A 24689-nucleotide genomic window follows, 5' to 3' on the forward strand; every position below is an offset into this window, starting at 1 on the left:
CATGGCTGCGTGCCTCTAACCTGGAGGAACAAACTCAGCAGAAAATTGCGGATATCCCTTGCCGGGGGGATCATCTTTTCGGTGAAAAGGTCAAAGAGTTGATTGATTATCTCTATCAGCGTGATAATGCTATGGACTCTCTCTCCCACCGGGCGCCTTGTGCATCTGCTTCCTCATCTAGGAAGTTTTTTTAAAGGGAAGAGAAGTGCGCCTTACACCTCTAGTGGCCGTAAGTACACTCCTACTTCTCGACAGCCGGTTCAGGCTCTGCCACAGCACACTCGTTCTCGTCAACAGCGTGCGCCTAAACAGGCCCCTGCAGCTCCCCAGCAAAAACCAGGGATGGGTTTTTGACTGGCTCCAGTTGAGCATAGCCACCATAAATGTGTCCGTGCCGGGCGATCTGCCTGTCGGGGGGAGGTTAAAGTTTTTTCACCAAAGATGGCCTCTGATAACCTCCGACCGGTGGGTTCTTCAAATAGTCCGGTTAGGATACACCCTCAATCTTGAAACCAAGCCTCCAAATTGCCCACCGGGAGCTCAGTCCTTCAGCTCCCAACACAAGCAAGTACTCAGAGGAACTCTCCGCCCTTCTCAGCGCCAATGCGGTCGAGCCTGTTCCACCAGGGCAAGAAGGGATGGGATTCTATTCCAGGTACTTTCTTGTGGAAAAGAAGACAAGGGGGATGCGTCCCATCCTAGACCTAAGGGGCCTGAACAAATATCTGGTTCGAGAAAAGTTCAGGATGCTTTCCCTGGGCACCCTTCTTCCCATGATTCAGGAAAATGATTGGCTATGCTCTCTGGACTTGAAGGACGCCTACACGCACATCCCGATACTGCCAGCTCACAGACAGTATCTGCGATTGCAGCTGGACACACGTCACTTCCAGTACTGTGTGCTACCCTTCGGGCTCGCCTCTGCGCCCAGGGTATTTACCATGTGCCTGACAGTTGTTGCAGCGTCTCTACGCAGACTGGGAGTGCATGTGTTCCCTTATCTCGACGATTGGCTAGTGAAGAACACCTCCCAGGAAGGAGCTTTGCAGTCCATGCAGATGACTATTCAAGTGCTGGAGCTACTAGGGTTTGTCATCAATTACCCAAAGTCCCATCTCCACCCAGTTGAAAAATTGGAATTCATAGGGGCTCTGTTGTGCATGAAGACAGCTTGTGCCTATCTTCCCGAGCCAAGAGCAGACAACCTTTGGTCTCTGGTTTCCTAGGTTCAACAGATCACAGCTTGGCAGATGTTGAGACTTCTGGGGCACATGGCTTCCACAGTTCATGTAACTCCCATGGCACGTCTTCACATGAGATCAGCTCAGTGGACCCTAGCTTCCCAGTGGTATCAAGCTACAGGGGATCTGGAGGATGTGATCCACCTGTCCACCGACTTTCGGAATTCTCTTCAGTGATGGACAATTTGATCCAATCTGGTTTTGGGGCGCCCATTCCAAATTCCTCAGCCACAAAAAGTGCTGACGATGGATGCATCCCTCCTAGGGTGGGGAGCGCATGTAGATGGGCTTCATACTTAAGGAGCTTGGTCCCTTCAGGAAAAGCATCTTCAGATCAACCTCCTGGAGTTGCGAGCGATCTGGAACGCTCTAAAGGCTTTCAGAGATCGGCTATCCAACCAAATTATTCTGATACAAACAGACAATCAGGTTGCGATGTACTACACAAACAAGCAAGGGGGTACCGGATCTCGCCCTCTGTGTCAGGAGGCCGTGCAGATGTGGCTTTGGGCTCGCCAACACGGCATGTTTCTCCAAGCCATTTATCTAGCCGGCGTAAACAACAGTCTGGCCGACAGGTTGAGCAGGATAATGCAGCCTCACGAGTGGTCGCTGAACATGGCTGTAGCCAGAAAGATTTTCCGAGAGTGGGGCACCCCTTCGGTGGATCTTTTTGCCACTCAATCACAAGGTCCCTCAGTTCTGTTCCAGACTTCAGGCCCACGGCAGGCTAGAGTCGGATGCCTTCCTCCTTCATTGGGGGACAGGCCTTCTGTATGCGTATCCTCCCATACCTCTGGTGGGGAAGACTTTGCTGAAACTCAAGCAAGATCATGGAACCATGATTCTGATCGCTCCCTTCTGGCCGCGTCAGATCTGGTTCCCTCTTCTTCTGGAGTTGTCCTCCGAAGAACCGTGGAGATTGGAGTGTTTTCCAACTCTCATTACTCAGAACGAGGGGGCGCTTCTACATATCAACCTCCAGTCTCTGGCTCTCACGGCCTGGATGTTAAGAGCTTAGAATCTGCCTCCTTGGGTCTTTCTGAGGGTGTCTCCCGAGTCTTGCTTGCTTCCAGGAAAGATTCCACTAAAAGATGTTACTCTTTTAAATGGAAGAGGTTTGCCGTCTGGTGTGACAGCAGGGCCCTAGGTCCTTTTTCTTGTCCTACACAGACCCTGCTTGAATACCTTCTGCATTTATCAGAGTCTGGTCTCAAGACCAACTCCTTTTCACCTTAGTGCGATTAGTGCTTACCACCAACGTGTAGAAGGTCAGCCTACCATTGGACAGCCTTTAGTTGTTCACTTCATGAGAGGTTTGCTTTTGTCAAAGCCCCCTGTCAAACCTCCTCCAGTGTCATGGGATCTCAATGTCGGTCTCACTCAGCTGATGAAACCCTCTTTCGAGCCACTGAATTCCTGCCATCTGAAGTACTTGACCTGGAAGGTCATTTTCTTGGTGGCTGTTACTTCAGCTCGTAGGGTCAGTGAGCTTCAGGCTCTAGTGGTTCATGCTCCTTACCTTAAATTTCATCATAACACGCACGCAGCCTAAGTTCTTGCCAAAGGTGGTGTCGGAGTTCCATCTGAACCAGTCAATTGTCTTGCCAACATTTTTTCCTCGCTCTCATACAAGTCCTGGCGAAAGCAAACTGCACACTTTGGACTGCAAAAGAGCATTGGCCTGTTACGTGGAGCGGTCAAACCCCCACAGACAGTCCGCCCAGTTGTTTATTTCTTTTAATCCCAACAAGAGGGGAGTTGCTGTCGGGAAACGCACCATATCTAATTGGCTAGCAGATTGCATTTCCTTCACTTATGCCCAAGCTGGGCTGACTTTAGAGGGCCATGTCACGGCTCATAATGTTAGAGCCATGGCTGTGTCAGTGGCTCATCTGAGGTCAGCCACTATCGAAGAGATCTGCAAGACTGCGACGTGGTCATCAGTCCACACATTCACATCTCATTACTGCCTTCAGCAGGACAGTCGACGCGACAGTCGGTTTGGGCAGTCAGTGCTGCAGAATTTGTATGGGGTTTAGAATCCAACTCCAACTCTCCTAGGCCCATTTTTATTCTGTTCCAGGATGCACTCTCAGTTAGATGTTTCTTGTTTCAGGTGAATCCTTGTTTTGCCCTCGCCGTTGCGAGGTCCAATTGACCAGTGTTTGTTGTGTTGAGTGAGCCTGGGGGCTAGGGATACCCCACATGTGAGAATATCAGCCTGCTTGTCCTCAGAGAAAGCAAAGTTTCTTACCTGAAGCAGGTATTCTTCGAGGACAGCAGGCTGCATATTCTCACAAACCCTCCCTCCTCCCCTTTGGGGTTGATTTCTTTTCATCTATTGGATTCAACTGAGGAGCATGACCGTGCGACGGGCGGGAAACTACGTGCGCGAATGCGCGGTGAAATGCTCCAGAAGAGACTTTTGTAGATTTTTACTAAAAATCCTCCGGAGGCCGATGTGACGTCACCCACATGTGAGAATATCCAGCCTGCTGTCCTCGGAGAATACCTGCTTCAGGTAAGAAACTTCGCTTTTAAGTAGATGGTTAAGTAGTTAGGAGTAGACATACAGCTTTATTCATCATTTTCAGATTTCTTTTGTCTTAGAGAATCATTTTGTTCTGGTTACATCTTTGAATCCAGTAGTATGTATCAGCTGTTAAGGGCTGGATTTAGTATATGGTGTTGAAAAATTGGTGCTGAACGGTATTCCATAAAGGGCGCTCCGGGATGGGCATCCTTTATAGAATAGTGCATAGTGCCGGAATCTATGCTGAACTTTGGCTGCAAGGATTTACACCAACTGAACCCAGATGTAAATCCTGGCACACAAGTTAGGTGCGGCTCCCCCGAATTCTATAATACTGCGCACATCTTAAGACCTGAAAGCAATCAAAGAAACATCTATCTTTCGGAAATCTCTGAAAACATTCTTCTTCAACAAGGCCTACAATGAGAACTTATAACCTCACTATGAGCGCACACCTCCTATAATTACCCTAACAACTTTCTTCCCTCTTCCCTCACCCCTTCCTAAGCACTACACATTACTAATTGTATCCGATAGCCTATTATGACAATGTTATCAAGTCTATGTAAGCCACATTGAGCCTGCAAATAGGTGGGGGAATGTGGGATACAAATGCAATAAATAATAATAATAATAAGAGAACGTCCCTGACCCGGTCATGTCCCTACAATCGTTATGCCTCCTTTTCAGATCTGCACAGAAATACTTAGGTGATATTCTATAACTGAGTATACGAGTGTAGTTCCACTTCCATTTGCTGTTTTTGGGCCAGTTTGGCACCTTGCTTCCCTTATAACGCTTTTCCATGCTGAAAACTCAGCGTGGAAATAGTGCACACCACTATGCGCCGTATTCCCTAGTAAGAAGAGTACAATTTGTTCTTAAAAGTATTCAAGCTATACCGCCAGTAAATAAGATTTTCTGTCTACCTAGTAGCCCCAGGTGGGAAGAAGGAGAAATAAGGGGCGCAGAAAATGTGAACTTTGATGTGAACAATGTATCTGCCATACTCACAGTCTTTGGAAAATGTAACAGAGAGGGCTACACTCTTAGTCTCCTTTGTTTTTGAACAGGATCTTAACTCTATCTTGAGACTTTATTTTAAGAACACCAACTCTCATTTTGGAGGTGGGAAAATATGGATATACCCTGACGTAACAAAATTGACCCAGCAGAAGAGCCTTTTTGGCTATGAAACAGAGGACGGTGGAAGTGGGGGGATCCTTTTTTCTCGCTTACCCTTGTAAATGTATTGTTCGGTTGGGTCAGACGAAATATGTTTTCTTTTGTCCTGATCAACTGAAATCCTTTCTAGATTTAAAAAAGCTAAAATAACGTCTGTTTAAATTGAGCTGGAGGATTGCACATAGCCTTAATTAAGTTACAACTATTTTTCCTTGTAATCTTCTCTAATTCATTAACGCCCTCACTCATTGTGGTCTAAGAAAGCGGAAAAATTGTGGTTTAAAAGTTTTCTTGTATTACCTTGTTGTATTTCAATTGACAAGTATACTCTTGTTAAAAGAATTTAAAATCAATAAATATATAAAAAAGAAAGTATTCACGAAAAATGCTTCATAGTTAAATGATGGACTAATCTGAGATTTATAAACATGCTTTTGAAATTTTTAAAGCAAATTTAGGAGCCCTTTTAATAAGCTGCGCTAAAAAGTGACCTATGCTATTTTTAGAATGTGGGTTTCCTATGCACTGAGGCCACTTTTACCGTGGCTGTAAAATGGCTGCAATTTCTTTTTTTCCATTAATGGCCATATGTTAATTTTCCAATTAGATCGTGGACATTAGCGTGGGAGCCCTTACCACCACCTATTTTGTAGTGGTCCCATGCTAATCCTACACTAATCGGTCAATGCACACCAATGTCCATGCATTAACCGATTAGCGCAGGGCATGCCTATTCTCCTCCTCCAAACACGCCCCTGCACTAAAAAATAAAATCTAGTATTCCAAAATTACCACAGGATGCCTGAGCACGTCCCTTGGTAGTGCCTTTTTAATCCATGGTAAGCATGCGCTAGTGCTTTCTGCAGCTTAGTAAAAGGACCCCTTAGCCTTTATCAATTTAAAACTTACTCTTGGGCCAGGAATCCCGGGTGGTCCCTAGATAAAAAGGAGAACAATTTCACATTAAACACTCTAGTTTTCTAAAACTGTAAACAAGTTTCATACAAATATATTTTTATTACTTACAGGTAGACCAGGATGACCTCTTGGTCCCCGAGGGCCCTAGAATAAGAAAAACCCCACAACATAATGTTTATAAAATAACATTTTTTTCTTTTTATGAACAAGAGGAGTGGAGTATAGGATTTAATGATTTTATTAATTGAAAAATTGCAGCGTTCCTCTGGAATGCACAGGATTGCTACTACAAATCTCTTTAAACTTCTTGATTTCAGAAATTAAACAATGAAGAAACTGTAATTCTAGAGAAGTTCAGTGATAATGAAAGTAGAGAATTCACTGATTAGTGTTGCTGTGCTCTTTAAGAGGCATGTTTACTAAAGGGTTAGGATTTGAAGTTAACACGGATTTTAGCACATGTTAACTGCAAATCTAACACTATTTTCTTTTTGAGGGCATGTTTTATGCAGGCTGTGCGCTAATGTAGTCATTAGCATGTAGTAATTGCTAGTATTTAACAAGGGAGCACTTAGTGATTTCTATGCTATCCACTTTCATTTTAATGAAACTGAGCACGTGCGAAGTGTCGCGCATGCTGAGTTTCAATAAAACGAGTATGCACGGTGCAACTGAGAAGAAAAGAGTAGGCATATGGCGAGACCAGTGTGGGACAAATACTTCAGCCAAACTGGGGGCCCCAGAGTCAATTTGTGGGGGCCCAAGCCTTCGTGGCCCCCAATAGCTATGCCACTGAGCATAGGATTGATTATAAGAAAACCTTTGATAGCATCCCATATTCCTGGATAATAAATTGCCTTGAAATGATCAAAATAAACTCTAGATTAATTGAGTACATCAGGTTCACCATGAAAACGTGGTAAACCACATTCCAACTGAATATGGACAGTTTTTCATTCCTAAAATCAATATCCAGATATAAATATTTCAGGATATTCACTTTTGCTACTTGTTTTGTACAACACTTAGGGGGAACTCATCAAGCAGCATTATGGCCTTAATGCACCTTAAGGGAATTAGTGCATGCTAAGGGCCAGATTCTATATATGGTGCCTAAAAAATCCATGTGGAAAACATTTCTGCCTGTGTACTTTATAAGCAGTGCCTAGATTTAGGCTCGGTATATAGAATATGCTTAGTTGATAACCCAGCACCTAAAAGTACATGCCTCCATTTATACCAACGAAAACATGGCATAAATCCTGGAACGTAGATTGGAGATGGTCATATTCTATAACAATGCGCATAAATTTTGGAATGCCCACAAAACGCCCATTTCCCCGCCAATAATCATGCCTCTTTTTGCCTGCGTGCACACATTAGAAATTAGGGCACACGGCATTATAGAATACGCTTAGCAAGTTGTGTGCATAAAATCTAATTATTGCCAATATTGCTTGTTCATTGCTGTTAATAATGCTGATTAGCTTAAGCCAATCAAATTACATGAACTATTATAGAATACGCCTGAATTTTGGCATGGAACGCTAGGTGCGCTATATAGACTTGGGGTAAATGTTAAAAGCCCTAGGTATAGAATGGACATTTAGCACTTAGCAAGCGCTAATTCCTTTAATGCGGATTAACGCCATAAATCCGTTTGATGAATTCTCCCCTTAATGTATAAATTGCTTTAACTCTTTGGGCTATGGATTTAGAATGGAAATACATGTATACCTCTGAAAATTTCCCCATCAGCATTTATATAATACTCTGTACTCATACATTGTAAGCCGCATTGAACCTGCTATCGAGTGGGAAAGAGCAGGGTATAAATGCTATAAATAAATAAATAAATAAATATCTGCTCCAAGTAATGCATAACCCCCTGGGGATTGGAGGAGTTCTTGAGAGGAGAATCATGCACATCTCTCTGATGTTGAAAACAACTTTGAGTTTGAGAGTTTGGTTCCTTAATTAGCTTCCCATGGACGTGCAGGTTTACAAAATCTACTAGTTCTGCTTTTAATCACTTACATGTATAAGGAAAGGAGGATGGGATTTGATATATCAACTTGGTTTACATACAATATACAGGTACTTATTTTGTACCTGGGGCAAAGGAGGATTATGTGACTTGACTTGCCTAGAGGCACAAGGAATTGCAGTGGGAATCAGGTTCTCCAGGTTCTCAGGCCATTGCACTAACCATTAGGCTACTCTCCACTCCACTGCTCACATCTAAGCCTTCTTGTAAGCTGCTCTCTTATTGAATGTTGGGCATGGTGCCAAATATATCTGCTTCTTTGGTGGTACTACATATATTTTATAAAAGGCTCCATACTAACATTGTTTTGAACACACGGAACTAAATATCTGTTTGCTGACCTACACGATTCTTACAAAGTTATCTTCTATGGACTAGATTCTATAAATGGCGTTTACAAAATGCTTGGTGCTATTCTATAAACCATGCTACAGTTCGGCACAGTTTAGAATAGCGCCGGGAACTGCCAAAATATTTAGGCATGACCGTTTACACCAATGAAAACCTGGTGTAAATCCCCACAAGTAAATTAAGCGATCACCCTAATTCTATAACAATGCACATAAATTATAGAATGCTATTATGGGGTGCTCCTCCCATGACAATACCCCCATTTCAGATTCGCATACTAGAATTTACATGCACCTCTTTCTAGAATATGCCTAAAAAGATCCATGTGTAAATTCTAAGTGCTGCCAATTAGTACTGAAAATTGCCCAATTATCGGTACTGATTGGCTCGTTATTCAATTATGTTGCATGCACAAACTGGACACACATCCGAATTTGCTCACACAATTCAAAAAGCAATATAAAGAATCTAAGGGTATGTGTCTAGTTTTTGGCTGAAAAAAATATCTGCAGTAAACATAAGAGCAATCTCTGCAGACACTTTTACCTTTGGCAAGCTTCAATGTGAAAATATATGTATTTTTACTTTCTAAAGTGCAGCAAGACCTTGAGTAAAATGTTCTTGTGGACTCTGCATCATTGCAGGTAGTTTTAAAATTGCCTCCCATAGTGAATATTAAAATTTAATGTAAGAAATAATATATTTACAAGGTTAAGAAGTATGTTTACATCATTATATTTAACTTACCATTTCACCTTTAGCACCCTTTTCACCTTTGGATCCCTGGAAAACAATAATATACATAATTTAATTATTTACATTCTGTTAAGGGAATGAAATATTGTTGGGAAATGTAATGGGGCATTTTTTTAAAGATATAGTATAAGAAAATAAAATAAATTTACAGAATCTGTTATCCAGGTTAGCCAATGTTACACAGATTGATAAATATTTGCAAACCTGCATATGAAGGCACTAGACCAGGGTTTAGGTTGTAGCACTGTACATGGCAGCGTGTGGATTTAGATTCAGATCCCCTGGTTGTCTGGGCCTGGGGACACTATGGACGGGATTGTACTCAGGCCAGTGAGGGAGGGAAGGCATATTAACAAAGTATATTTACTTAATCATTTGATTTGTAACACATATCCAAAAAGGATATGAAGTGATTTACAATTAAAACATAAATACTCAGCTCAATATTCAAACACTGTGGCCAGTGTTTCTTTGAAATGCTGCCTGCAGAATTTAAATCTATTCTGTTTATCTAGTGCTGCTATCCAGATAGCAAGTGGTACTGCATATACATAGATAGCGGTGATCTTAGCTAACTCAACAGACTGTGGTGATATTTAGCCGCTATCTGTGTAGCCATCCAGTTTAAGGCCCTGATGCACAAAGCTTACCGTGCTGTTAATGTTTGCTTTAGACTGGTTGTAGCCAGTCTAAAGCAAAAGTTATTCAGTGAGTAATGCACAAAGGGGTTTCCCGTGGCTTTAATGTGCGCTGTTAGCAGCTACTGAGAACCCCATGCAAATGTATTACAAGCAACTCATTACTATCCTAATGAGCATTCCAGGCAATGCACAGCTCCAGAGCAGCCGTTAGATTTTACGGCTGCTCTGGAGCTGTCAGACAGAAGGGAAGCACAAGCAGACAGCTTTAAAGGCTGCTTGTTTGTGCTCCCTACCACTCCCCTACCGGCGAACCCCCCTGCACTCCCCAATCAAAATTCCCTAGTGGTCCAGTGGACCCGGGCCACCCCCCCACCCCCCAAGCAGAGATTTACCCTGGTGGTCTAGTGACCACCCCCCCCCCCGCCCTTCTTTTCCTGTACCTTAAAGTTGGAGGCAGAAGCAACACCTCTTCCAAAATGGCAGTGCCCAGCCTCTGACTGATGCATTTTGGGATGCACTGGGTGGGGCTAAGCGCCACAGCCCTGCCCAGTACTACGCAGAATGCACCAGGCAGGGGCTGGGTGCCGTTATTTTGGAAGAGGTGGCACCTGAGGCAGAAGAGAGGAAGTGTTGCTCCTGCTCTCCTGCCTCCAACTTTTTTAAGATACAGGAAAGAGAGGGGAAGGCGTGACTAGAAACCACCAGGGTAAATCTCTGCTTTGAGGGTGGAAGGTGCAGGGGACAGCCCGGGTCCACTGGACCACCAGGGAATTGTTTTTTTTTTTGGGGGGGGGGGGGGTCATCAATCACAGGGGATGCGGGGTCCACAAGTCTACTAGGGAGTTGTATCGGAGGGAGGTTGGGAGGCACGGGTGTGTGTATGGGGTCCATAAAAGGTGCTGACGACAGATGCATCCCTCCTAGGGTGGGGAGCGTATGTAGATGGGCTTCATACTCAAGGAGCTTGGTCCCTTCAGGAAAAGCGTCTTCAGATCAACCTCCTGGAGTTGCGAGCGATCTGGAACGCTCTAAAGGCTTTTAGAGATCGGCTATCCAACCAAATTATTCTGATACAAACAGACAATCAGGTTGCGATGTACTACACAAACAAGCAAGGGGGTACCGGATCACGCCCTCTGTGTCAGGAGGCCGTGCAGATGTGGCTTTGGGCTCGCCAACACGGCATGTTTCTCCAAGCCATTTATCTAGCCGGCGTAAACAACAGTCTGGCCGACAGGTTGAGCAGGATAATGCAGCCTCACGAGTGGTCGCTGAACATGGCTGTAGCCAGAAAGATTTTCCGAGAGTGGGGCACCCTTCGGTGGATCTTTTTGCCACTCAATCACAAGGTCCCTCAGTTCTGTTCCAGACTTCAGGCCCACGGCAGGCTAGAGTCGGATGCCTTCCTCCTTCATTGGGGGACAGGCCTTCTGTATGCGTATCCTCCCATACCTCTGGTGGGGAAGACTTTGCTGGAACTCAAGCAAGATCGTGGAACCATGATTCTGATCGCTCCCTTCTGGCCGCGTCAGATCTGGTTCCCTCTTCTTCTGGAGTTGTCCTCCGAAGAACCGTGGAGATTGGAGTGTTTTCCAACTCTCATTACTCAGAACGAGGGGGCGCTTCTACATATCAACCTCCAGTCTCTGGCTCTCACGGCCTGGATGTTGAGAGCTTAGAATCTGACTCCTTGGGTCTTTCTGAGGGTGTCTCCCGAGTCTTGCTTGCTTCCAGGAAAGATTCCACTAAAAGATGTTACTCTTTTAAATGGAAGAGGTTTGCCGTCTGGTGTGACAGCAGGGCCCTAGGTCCTTTTTCTTGTCCTACATAGACCCTGCTTGAATACCTTCTGCATTTATCAGAGTCTGGTCTCAAGACCAACTCCTTAAGAGTTCACCTTAGTGCGATTAGTGCTTACCACCAACGTGTAGAAGGTCAGCCTACCATTGGACAGCCTTTAGTTGTTCGCTTCATGAGAGGTTTGCTTTTGTCAAAGCCCCCTGTCAAACCTCCTCCAGTGTCATGGGATCTCAATGTCGGTCTCACTCAGCTGATGAAACCCCCTTTCGAGCCACTGAATTCCTGCCATCTGAAGTACTTGACCTGGAAGGTCATTTTCTTGGTGGCTGTTACTTCAGCTCGTAGGGTCAGTGAGCTTCAGGCTCTAGTGGTTCATGCTCCTTACCATAAATTTCATATAACACGCACGCACCCTAAGTTCTTGCCAAAGGTGGTGTCGGAGTTCCATCTGAACCAGTCAATTGTCTTGCCAACATTTTTTCCTCGCTCTCATACAAGTCCTGGCGAAAGCAAGCTGCACACTTTGGACTGCAAAAGAGCATTGGCCTGTTACGTGGAGCGGTCAAACCCCCACAGACAGTCCCGCCCAGTTGTTTATTTCTTTTAATCCCAACAAGAGGGGAGTTGCTGTCGGGAAACGCACCATATCTAATTGGCTAGCAGATTGCATTTCCTTCACTTATGCCCAAGCTGGGCTGACTTTAGAGGGCCATGTCATGGCTCATAATGTTAGAGCCATGGCTGCGTCAGTGGCTCATCTGAGGTCAGCCACTATTGAAGAGATCTGCAAGGCTGCGACGTGGTCATTGGTCCACACATTCACATCTCACTACTGCCTTCAGCAGGATAGTCGACGCGTCAGTCGGTTTGGGCAGTCGGTGCTGCAGAATCTGTTTGGGGTTTAGAATCCAACTCCAACTCTCCTAGGCCCATTTTTATTCTGTTCCAGGCTGCACTCTCAGTTAGGTTTTTCTTGTTTCAGGTCAATCTTTGTTATGCCCTCGCTGTTGCGAGGTCCAATTGTCCAATGTTTGTTGTGTTGAGTGAGCCTGGGGGCTAGGGATACCCCACACGTGAGAATATCAGCCTGCTTGTCCTCGGAGAAAGCAAAGTTTCTTACCTGAAGCTGGTATTCTTCGAGGACAGCAGGCTGGATATTCTCACAAACCCTCCCTCCTCCCCTTTGGAGTTGATTTCTTTTCATCTACTGGATTCAACTGAGGAGCCTGACCACGCGACGGGCGGGAAATCGTGCACGCACATGCACAGTGCGGTCGCCTCACACGGTAGATCGCTCCAGAAGAGACTTTTGTAGATTTTTACTAAAAATCCTCCGGGGGCCAATGGTGATAATATCCAGCCTGCTGTCCTCAGAGAATACCTGCTTCAGGTGCGAAACTTCACTACATGAACATTGTCCATTTTTATTTTTATTCTCATTTTCATTTTTATTTTTCATTTCCATTCTTATAATCATTTTTTCTTTTTCTTTTGAATTTTCATTCCTCACAATTTTTCTTTATAATTTTTCTTTTTTCAAATATTTATTGTTTTTTCAAACATTTCCATGGTTTATTACAATCTTTTTACATCTTTTATAGTTATATTTATCTTCAACTTGAGAGATCGAGAAGCCAATCTGTATACAGTACGTCAAGCTGTTGGTACGTAAACTTTTAACTATCTCAGGTGCTCATATGTGATCTTTTAGAACATATATATTTACATATAAGGTCATATATGTTTACATCTATTTCTAGAATTTTTATTTGTTAAAACACTGTAGTATTTACAAATGTGTGTTTGTACAAATGTGCTGATATATATAGATATATAGACATATATTCACGTATATCTAATTGGGGTTAGGGTTATGTCCTGGGCAATATATTACATCTTACTATAATCCATATTTATACAAAATATACATATGAAAGTATGGGTATATACATATACATATATTTAATTGCTCTAATTACAAAACATTACAATGTATTTTCTGTGTAATGTATTAACACTGCGATTAAGTTTTATGATTTGTATGTATGATTACTACTACTACTACTACTACAAATCATTTCTATAGTGCTACCAGTCATACGCAGCGCTTCACAATTGACATTATGATATTATTTTATTTTAATTCATATTTATATCTTTAAATTTTAAAGCTTTATATTCGTCTCATCTCACCATTTATATATGTAATATAACTTTTATGTTTTGTTTTTTGATGTTTTAAATTAATTAGTTTTATGTTTTTAGACCCCTGATGAAGGTTGTCTAGCCGAAACACGGACCGTGTAAGGTCCCAATAAACTTTCATTTGATGCTCTTACTACTGTGGTTTCAAAAGGTAAAATTATGTATAATCATACCTGATAATTTTCTTTCCATTAATCATAGCTGATCAATCCATAGACTGGTGGGTTGTGTCCATCTACCAGCAGGTGGAGATAGAGAGCAAACTTTTGCCTCCCTATATGTGGTCATGTGCTGCCGGAAACTCCTCAGTATGTCGATATCAAAGCTCCATCCGCAGGACTCAGCACTTAGAGAATTACACCCACGAAGGGACACTCTGCCCAGCTCACCACCGCCGAAACGGGGGAGGGGAATTAACCCAGCTCATCCCCACACAAGTGGGGGAGGGGAATCCGTCCAGCTCATCCCCGCGGAGCGGGGGAGGGACACCACACCCGCCGATGCGGGGGGATCTGGCTTATCCTGCAACCGCAACCGCGGGAGGAGCTGACTGACCCTAACACCGCCGAAGCGGGAGGGGTACAAAGCTGCCCTACAGCCGCACGAAGCGGGAGGGAGTGCCGGCAGAATTTATGTCTCAATCCAGCCCCGTAAAACGGAGGGGAGAGGAATGCAGCAGCTCACTGTAACACAAAGTCGTCTCAACTCTTGAAGAATCCAAGTGAAAGAAGAACTTGAACACGAAGTCCTCCTGAAGTAACTGAAGGCTAAACTTGAACCTAAAATTCAACCAGAATATAAACAGTACAGATATCTGGGAGGGGCTATGGATTGATCAGCTATGATTAATGGAAAGAAAATTATCAGGTATGATTATACATAATTTTACCTTCCATATCATCAAGCTGATCAATCCATAGACTGGTGGGATGTACCGAAGCAGTACTCACCCAGGGCGGGACATAGAAATCCCTGACCTCAACACTGAAGCTCCAAACCGGGCCTCCGCCCGTGCAGCCACAGTCAAACGGTAATGCTTGGAGAATGTATGAGCCGAAGCCCACGTTGCCGCCTTGCATATCTCTTCCAAGGAGACGGATCCGGCCTCTGCCATCGAGGCCGCCTGAGCTCTCGTGGAGTGAGCCTTCAGCTGGATAGGCGGCACCTTCCCCGCGGCCACATAAGCCGCTGCAATTGCTTCCTTGACCCATCTTGCCACTGTAGGCTTAGCAGCCTGCAGACCCTTACGAGGACCTGCAAACAGGACAAACAGATGATCCGATTTCCGGAAATCATTGGTCACTTCCAAGTATCTGATGATGACTCGTCTCACATCCAGATATTCAAGAGCGGAGTACTCCTCTGGGTAGTCCTCCCTACGAAAGGAAGGGAGACAGAGCTGCTGATTCACATGGAAGCGAGAACCAATCTTGGGCAGGAAGGAAGGCACTGTGCGAATAGTCACTCCTGCCTCAGTGCACTGCAGAAAAGGCTCTGGACATGAGAGCGCCTGGAGCTCGGACACTCTTCTGTCTGAAGTGATAGCCACCAAAAAGACTGCTTTCAACGTCAGGTCTTTCAGAGATGCCCTCGACAAGGGTTCCAAAGGCGGCTTCTGCAATGCTCTTAGCACCAGGTTGAGATTCCACGCAGGCACCACTGAGTGCAGAGGAGGGCGCAGGTGATTAACTCCCTTGAGAAAGCGCACCACATCTGGCTGCGAAGCCAGGGAAGCACCCTTCAGGCGGCCCCTGAAGCAAGCCAGAGCCGCTACCTGGACTTTAAGGGAACTGAGCGACAGGCCTTTCTCCAGACCTTCTTGCAGGAACGCCAACACTGAAGAAATTGGAGCAGTGAAGGGAGAAAGTGAGCCTGCTTCACACCATGCTGCAAAGATACGCCAAACCCTGGCGTAAGCAGTAGAAGTAGAGCGCTTCCTCGCTCTCAGCATAGTGGCGATGACCTTGTCTGAGAAGCCCTTCTTCCTCAGACGCTGCCGCTCAATAGCCAGGCCGTAAGACCAAAGGGAGAGGGATCCTCCATCACCACGGGACCCTGATATAACAGGCCCTGCTCCACTGACAGCCGCAGAGGATCGTCGACTGAGAGCCTGAACAAGTCCGCATACCAGGGACGTCTGGGCCAATCCGGACCCACCAGGATTACCCTGCCGGGATGCTTTGCCACCCGGTCTAGCACCCTGCCCAACATGGGCCAGGGCGGGAACACATAGAGGAGCTCTTGTGTCGGCCACTGTTGGAGAAGAGCATCTACTCCCAGGGATCGAGGGTCCCGTCCTCTGCTGAAAAAGCGCGGCACTTGGCCATTGGCCGATGACGCCATCAGATCTAGGCTCGGCTGGCCCCAGCGCTTCGTGATGTCCAAGAACGCCTGAGCAGATAGTTGCCACTCTCCGGGCTCCAAGGTATGGCGACTGAGAAAGTCCGTCTTGACATTCATGACTCCGGCAATGTGGGCCGCTGAAAGCTGCTCCAGGTTCGCTTCCGCCCACTGGCAAAGACTCATAGCCTCCTTGGCTAGAGGGGCGCTCTGGTACCTCCCTGGCGGTTGATATAGGCCACAGCCGTGGCATTGTCCGACAGGACCCGTACAGGCTTCAACACGAGTACCGGGATGAACTCCAATAACACCAAGCGAATGGCTCTGAGTTCCAGGAGGTTGATAGACCACTTGCCTCTGCAGGAGACTAGAGCCCCTGCGCTGTCCTTCCCAAGCAGTGGGCTCCCCAGCCCATCAAAGAGGCGTCTGTCGTGACGACAATCCACTCCGGGGTCACCAGAGGCAATCCTGCAGACAACTTGTCTGTCTGCGTCCACCAGCTCAGCGCCTTGCGCACTGTTGGGTCCACGGGAAGGCGCACAGCATAATCCTCCGACATCGGAGTCCAGCGCAGCAGCAGAGATAGCTGTAGTGGTCTCATATGAGCCCTGGCCCAGGGCACTACTTCCATCGTGGCCGTCATAGAGCCCAACAGCTGCACGTAGTCCCAAGCCCGAATAGGAGAGGCTACTAGGAACTAGTCCACCTGAGCCTGCTGGCAGGAACACTCTGCCCACTTGGGTGTCGAATCGAACTCCCAGATACACCAGGGACTGAGTCGGGCGCAGCTGGCTCTTCTTCCAGTTGATGATCCATCCCAGGGAGCTCAAAAGAGCAACTACCCGGTCCATAGCTTTGCCGCACTCTGCATAAGAGGGGGCTCGGATCAACCAGTCGTCCAGATAAGGATGGACTTGTACTCCTTCCTTTAGCAGGAAGGCCGCTATGACCCCCATTACTTTGGAAAAGGTCCGCGGAGCAGTAGCCAACCCGAAAGGGAGGGCTCTGAACTGGAAGTGTCGTCTCAGGACTGTAAAACGCAGAAAGCGTTGGAGAGGAGGCCAGATGGGAATATGCAGGTACGCTTCCTTGATGTCCAAGGAAGCCAAGAACTCTCCTGCCTTCACTGCCGCTATAACAGAGCGGAGAGTCTCCATGCGAAAGTGCCTCACTTTCCAGGCCCGATTGACCCCTTTGAGGTCGAGGATAGGCCGGACAGAACCTCCTTTCTTTGGAACCACAAAGTAAATGGAGTAACGTCCCTTGCCAATCTGATTTTTTGGCACCGGAACGACCGCACCCAGGCGGATCAGGTTGTCCAAGGTCTGCTGCACTACCACAGCTTGACCGGAGACTTGCAGGGAGAGAGTACAAACCCGTCTCTTAAGGGTTGGCAGAACTCTAGCTTGTAGCCGTCTCTGATGACTTCCAGCACCCACGCGTCTGAAGTTATAGTGGTCCACTCGCCCAGAAACGAGGACAGCCGTCCTCCAATCTGCACTGGGGCGTGGACCAAGGCCCCGTCATTGGGTACGAGACCCTGGGGGAGGACCGGAGGGAGCACCTCCGGGACGGCGGTCTCTGCGAAAGGAATGCTGCTTGGGGGAGAAATTCCTCTTGAAGGAAGAGGGGGCAGAGGAACCCGACTTGCCCGGGCGGTATGGAGGTATCGGGACGAGTACTAACCCGAGCCCTGACCTCTGGTAATTTCTTGCCCTTAGACGTGCCGAGAACGGTCACGATTTTGTCCAGCTCGACCCCAAAGAGCAGCTTGCCTTTAAAAGGCAATCTAGCCAGGCGGGATTTAGAGGCGTGGTCAGCAGACCAATGTTTCAGCCAAAGCCACCGCCGCGCAGAGACTGTCTGAGCCATGCCTTTAGCTGAGGCTCTCCAGACATCATACAGCAAGTCTGCCAAATAGGCTAAGCCCGATTCCAGGGCCGGCCAATCAGCCCTCAAGGAATGAACCGAGGGGGAAGCCCGCTGCACCATAGTCCGGCACGCCCTGGCCACATAGGAGCCGCAAACTGAGGCCTGCAAACTTAAAGCAGCTGCCTCCAAGGACGACCTTAAGGCCGCCTCCAATCTTCTGTCTTGGGCGTCCTTTAGGGCCGTGCCACCTTCCACCGGCAACGCCGTTTTCTTAGTCACCGCAGTGATTAAAGAATCCACGGTAGGCCACAGAGAGGCCTCACGTTCACTCACAGCCAAAGGATAGAGGCGGGACATAGCCCTAGCCACTTTAAGGCTCGTTTCCAGGACATCCCATTGAGCCGCAATTAAGGTGTGCATGGCATCATGCACGTGGAAGGTTCTAGGCGGGCGCTTCGTCCCCAGCATAATGGCAGAGCCAACAGGGGCTGAGGGAGAGACGTCCTCCGGAGAGGAAATCTTCAAAGTGTCCATGGCCTGTAACAACAGGTTGGGCAAATCCTCTGGGCTAAAAAGCCGCGCTGCAGAGGGGTCATCTGCTCCATCCGAGCGGGGATCTATCTCCTCCAAGGAATCCGCAAAGGATCGTTGGGAGACCTCAGACACGCTGCCCTCATCTACATCGGAGGAGACAAAAGTCCTCCAAGGCCTGGAAATCAACCCGAGGGCGTTTACCTCTGGGAACCTCAACCTCTTTATCAGAAGAGGGAGCAGGGGCAGCGTTTTGCATGAGGAAAGCCTGATGCAGCAGCAAAACAAACTCGGGGGAGAAACCCCCCAGACTGTGCACTTCCGCAGGCTGGGCAACAGCCCTAGACGCACTCTCAACCGGCGCTCGCAATAGCGGGGGAGAGACATGCTGCGCATCCAAAATGGCGTCCGGCGCGAAACTCCGTGAAGGAGCCGCGCGGGAAGAACGGCGCTTAACTTTAGCCGCTTTTGTGCCGTCGCCCAAATTAAGGGCGTTCATGGCATTAATGTCTCCAACCTCAAGGGCGGCCCCGAAGAAGCCGTCCGAGCCGCGTGGCCGGCCAAGATGGCGGAGGCGAGGAGCGGGGGATGGGCGTTTATGGCGGGAAAAACCGCCACGCCGGAGGAACGACCGGGACATTCATCGGTCACTAAACTATCACCCATCAAGGGCGAATCAGGTTGTAAAACCCCCGCATCCCCTCTAGAAGCGCTCCAGCGATCCGGGGAGCGAGCCTTTGCGCCCTCGCCCTCCGACGCCATTGCCACGAGGAGAAGAATCGGGGAACCCCCTGCCCGCTATAAAAAGGTAAAATTACCTGCTTGCCGCTCCGAGCTGTAACGAACTGGTGTCCCAGTGAGTAGCTGCAATGAACGTTTAAAGAAACGTCGAATTAAACGCCTTTAAAGACGTTTAAAAATTTTTTTTTTTTTTTTAAACGGAGCCAGCGGGAGGGGGGAGAAAAGGAGGGACCTGGCACCACCAGGTTTGCACTTGCTCAAAAGAGCCCTCAACCCCAGGCCTCAACAAAACCTAAGGATTAGGCTTGGAGGCCTAGCCAGAGCTGCTGCTGTGTGTGACCACCACCTGCTGAGATAGAGAACATACTGAGGAGTTTCCGGCAGCACATGACCACATATAGGGAGGCAAAAGTTTGCTCTCTATCTCCACCTGCTGGTAGATGGACACAACCCACCAGTCTATGGATTGATCAGCTCGATGATATGGAAGTGGTTATTTTTGGACTTGCTGGTGTTCTTCCACCTTTGTTTTTTTTATTCTTCTGGTTTGTTTGTGGAAGCATTGGACCCCCCCCCCCCCCCCCACTTCTTCTATTCATTGCCAGAGAACATGGTACAAGCAGTTAGCTTAGCGAGGTTCAAAAAGGTTTACATAATTTCCTAAAAGTCCTTAAGCTATTATTAAGATGGATTTGGGAAAATCTACTGCTTATTTCTAGGATAACAATAAAAAAAATAACACAAAAATGGCAGTGCTCCACCTTATTATAATTGAAAAATACACAACAAACTGTAGGAGGAGCAGCTATTACTCAATATACCTTGTACTGTTTACTAAGGGGACATCTCATACCATCACATTGGCATTCTATATCATGCCTCTATTGAGCCTCTGCTTTTGTGACGCTTTTCTGTCTTATATATAAGTCTTCCCTTGACAAAGCGGTATAATGCGAAACAGGCTCCTGTCGGGATAAGACGGATACTGGAGATTCAACGGAATACGGACAAGCGAGATCCTTGAAGTGCAGGATGTTTAAAGTCACAGCATGATCTAATGACTTCAAAGAAGCTAGATGCTTTCAGCAAGACAAAGATAAGTCAATTGCTTCTGCAGGAGATTAAGCTCATTACACCAGTGCTGCAGTTTGTCTGCAGCTCAGAATTTAAGCGACAGTGCACTATAAAAATATAAAAATATATAAAAAAGAAAAACATAAATGAATTGTTGCACAGATAAGTTTATACACTAAAGGACATTTATAGTAAGCACGTTGAGTGCACTTTCGGAGGCTGGGGGCAGTCTATGATTATAAAGAGTCACAAAAGCAGAGGCTCAATAAAGGCATGATATTGAATGCCAATGTGACCGTATGAGACGTCCCCTTAGTAAACAGTACAAGGTGTATTGAGTAATAGCTGCTCCTCCTGCAGTTTGTTGTGTATTTCTAGGATAAGCAGCATAAAATCTGTTTTACTGTTCTGGGATCTTGCCAGGTACTTGTGATCTGGATTGACCACTGTTGGAAACAGGATGCTGGGCTTGAAGGACCTTCGATCTGTCCCAGTATGGCAACGCTTATGTTTTTATGAGTGACTGTCCTACTCATGCGCAGCTTAGCGGGTGGCTGTTCTACGCATGCGCTGGTGCTTTCTCTAAAAAGCTGTTTGCTGTAATTGTGAGCAGCTGATTTGCATGAGATTTCCATTGAGCATTGCTCGCTATTTCAAACTCGTTAACTTTTACCAGGTATCTAAAGGCAATGGATTTTTTTAACGGGGACTTTTGTGCATCGGTGCCTTAGTGTACTGTACTTCCAAATGTGCTGTCTCGTGAAATGCCTCAGTTGTTACGTAAATTCAGTTGTATTTCTTTTAAGGGTTTTAAAATTGTTTTCAAATACAAACCCCATCATTATAGAATCGCAACAGTAGAGCAGAACTATTCAAAAGAATAAAGTACCCTACAGGGTAACCAATCCCTGATGATACAAATGAAAAATAAACAAGTTGTACCCCTAAGGACCCAAAGTATCATCTTAAAACGATTATCAGAGGGAAATATTTATTTGAAGCACTAGAGTATGGATTTTGTAAAACCTTTTCAATATATGTCTATTGGAACAGATGCTCTTTTCTCATGGAAATATTGCCTTGAAATCATTATAACAATAAATTATTGCTGAATTGTTCCTAGTTGTCAAAAAATGTATTTGTATATACTGTGTATGCAGTACTCCTGGGGGAATTCTATGCATTTTTTGAAAATTATATGCACAATATTTTTTTTAAATTCTGCATTATTATTTTTATCTCTCATTCTTCCTTTCCCCAAGCACTAACCCTCACTTCTAATTCTTTCTCCTCCTCTCCGCAGCTATCATTCTATCTCTTCCATCCTCTCCATGGCACACCCTCAAGCTTGATTCCCCCCTTCCCACCAATGGCACAGTCTCACTTTCTTCTGCTCCCACCCCCATGGCAAAATCCCTCGCACCCCTAGGGGCGTAGCCAGCAGGGTTCTTGGAGGCCTTGTCCCCCCACTTTGGGCTCAAGTCCCCTCTGCTTTAATAGCCCTGAAAAGCCAAAGTAATCTCCTGTGAGAGCCCCTCCCCATGCTGTCTAAGGAGCGCTTAAGCCATCCAGCGTGCATCAGCTGCTGATGCAGGAACTCTTGCACATGCTCAGTTCAAGGACACTGAACTGAGCATGTACGAAAATGTTGGCATGGGTGGCTGATGCATGCCGCCGACTTAAGCACTGCTCTGGCTGCACATGCAAGGACTCGTGCAGGAGATCTCTTAGATATGGCTTAATGCAGGAGATAATGCAATAGAGGTGGGGAGGGGGAATACAAGGCCCCCTCATTCTACTTCTGGGTCCTCCCCAAAAATGAACTTTTACCTATGCCACTGCCACCCTCCTCATGGCACACTCTGATCTTGCTCTGCTCCCCATCCCACCTTCCCCATGGAACACTCGCCCTCCCCATATGGTGTGCTCAGTTTGCTCTGCTCATCTCCCACAAGTCATACTCGGTTTGTTCTGTCTGCCTCCTCCCTTTCCCATGGCACATTCAGTTTGCTCTGCCTGCCACCCCCCAACTCCCCATGGCACACTCAGTTTGCAGTATGCCCTCCCCCATGGCACATTCAGTTAGCTATGCCCCTTCCCACCCTCCCCATGGCCCATTCAGCTGGCATCTGCTGTTCTCTTCCCCTCCCCTGCAAAAATCGCTTGGCTGGAGAAGGAAGTAAACTCTTGCACACTGGGTCACTTCCTCCTCCTCTGCCGACTTAGTTTCGACTGTGTATATGAACTGCATGGTTCATACACAATATAGGGTCTAAGTCAGCAGAGGAGGAGGAAGTGACCCGATGTGTAGGGGTTTACTTCTTCCTCCTCCTGCTGCCATGCAATCTCTGTAGGGGCACAGCAGCTTTGCAGAATTCTGTGTGTTCTGCGTGGACGGGAATTCTGCACATATTCTACATTGTATAGTTGTGCAGAATTCCTCCAGGAGTAATATAGATGGTGGTTTCATAGGGTTGCCAGATGATCCTTTGTCATAAGAATCAAACTAAGGGACTCTTTAACCGACCTGTGAAACTAGTACCACTATCATGATTATGATGTTTTGGTACACTTGGGTCCTTTAAAGTTATGGGACAGTGTGTAAAACACAAAGTCAGAAGAGAAGCAATTTTTCTTTTAAGTTTGAAATGCAAATGCAGTGCTTTACATGTATAATTAAGAAAAGGAGATTTAAGAACATAAAACAGAATTACAAAAATGGATTACCCGCAGCAAAGAATAAGTTTCACTTACAAGTTTGCCTGTTGGGCCTATAATGCCAGCTGGACCAACAGGACCAGTGTTACCCTATAAAAAGAGAAAACAGAATTTGATTAGCCTAATTCTCTTAACAATGAGAACACTTAAGGTGCCAGATACTAAATTATTTATTTCATCACCCAGACTTCACATGCACTGTACTCTCGGCATAATCAGATGTATGGCTAGAGCTGCATCTCTTCAGACAGTCACTTAAAAATATAGGATAATGATATGCAAATATACAACAGATGGGTGAATGATTTGGACTAAATCTAAACCCCACCTGAACCAGGAGGTTTGAATAACTGGAGCTGGCTCAGGAGAAGTTGTGACTTGACTCAGCTGTATCTCAGCCATTTGTGGCTCAGCTTGAATTCCCACATTCAACCATTTAAGGCCAATTCACTAAGGCTTTCCCTTCATTCTGTGTCTATAGGAAAAGACATTGATGAATCAGACCCTTGGATCTTTTTGACCTGATTTGGATGTTATTATTTACACACGCATGCTTTAATTCAATGGCATTTGAATATTTGCACTATCTTTTGAATGCACTGCTTCTGTGAATATTCAGACACAGATTTAAGTAAATCTTAAGTTGTAAGTAAATCACAGTTAAGATTTAAATTGCTTGAAGCAAATGTAATTCTCTGAGTAAATTGAGGTCAAAAGTTTGAAGACATGAAACTTGATTTGAACCAAGCTGGAAGCGTTTCACCCATCCCCACAAAAAAACACAAAAGGCCCTTATTTCAGAAGCCCTATTCATGATTTATAACATAGATAACCTAATTTTAGAAAGCTGGAATTTCAAAACATAAATCTGCAATATGGGCATATGGCAAGAGGATATGATTTTTTGGGCCAAAAAATACATGTTAGTTCTCATTTCAGAAAGGGAATGCACATCTATGATCTCAGAGATTAGCATCAGGATTTACAGTTCCTTTTGGGTACATATAGGTTTTGTAAGGTAGTCGTTTTGTGCAGCGCTCTACAGGAGGGATTAGGGGAGGCTGACTCCTTAATCCTCCAGTGTTTCTTCTCTCCAATCTCCCCTCAAATCCATAGAGCCAAATGACTGTGAAGCAGATATACAGGTCTAAGTGTTGGCACTTACACTTTAAGGTTTTAAAACTTGTATGTGTAAGTGCCAACACTTATATGTTCACATTGCTTAGTTACCTCTGGTTTATGTTCAGATGTTGACGGTTGTAAAATGTTTGCTCCTGTTGCATTTCTGCATGCATTTTTAGAAAAGGCTCTATGTTGGAAGATCCTTTACTAAAATACTACTTTAACTGTACATATTCCAAACTGGACATATCAATTCAACTTTTATATTCTATCTAAAATGGGTCGAAATGCATTCTTTGTAAATGGATAGCATCACACCTCTAGATGCTGCCCAGGGAAATGCTATATATTATTATGTTATATATTATTATATTCTCCGAGGACAAGCAGGCTGCTTGTTCTCACTGATGGGTGACGTCCACGGCAGCCCCTCCAATCGGAATCTTCACTAGCAAAGTCCTTTGCTAGCCCTCGCGCGCCCGCGCGCACCGCGCATGCGCGGCCGTCTTCCCGCCCGAAACCGGCTCGAGCCGGCCAGTCTTCTTTTGTCCGCACTCGGTAGGGTCGTGTTTTCGCCGTGTCGAGCCCCGGAAAGTCGACCTCGCGCGTCC

General features: G+C 46.0%; 1 protein-coding gene across 2 annotated transcripts in view; it reads right to left on the reverse strand.

Moving 5' to 3' along the window:
- COL24A1 (collagen type XXIV alpha 1 chain) overlaps positions 1-24689 on the reverse strand; it is an 804368-nt gene that overhangs the window by 29044 nt on the left and 750635 nt on the right. Inside the window, exons 52-55 of one of the 2 annotated variants that reach the window (XM_030205801.1) lie at positions 22993-23046; positions 9026-9061; positions 5989-6024; positions 5872-5898 (exon numbers count right to left, since the gene is read on the reverse strand). In XM_030205801.1, the coding sequence (XP_030061661.1) occupies positions 5872-5898; positions 5989-6024; positions 9026-9061; positions 22993-23046 (153 nt within the window). The remainder of the gene's footprint in view (positions 1-5871; positions 5899-5988; positions 6025-9025; positions 9062-22992; positions 23047-24689) is intronic. The other variant, XM_030205800.1, reaches the window with a different exon arrangement.

Source organism: Microcaecilia unicolor, chromosome 6 (assembly GCF_901765095.1).
Source record: "Microcaecilia unicolor chromosome 6, aMicUni1.1, whole genome shotgun sequence".
NCBI lineage: Eukaryota > Metazoa > Chordata > Amphibia > Gymnophiona > Siphonopidae > Microcaecilia > Microcaecilia unicolor.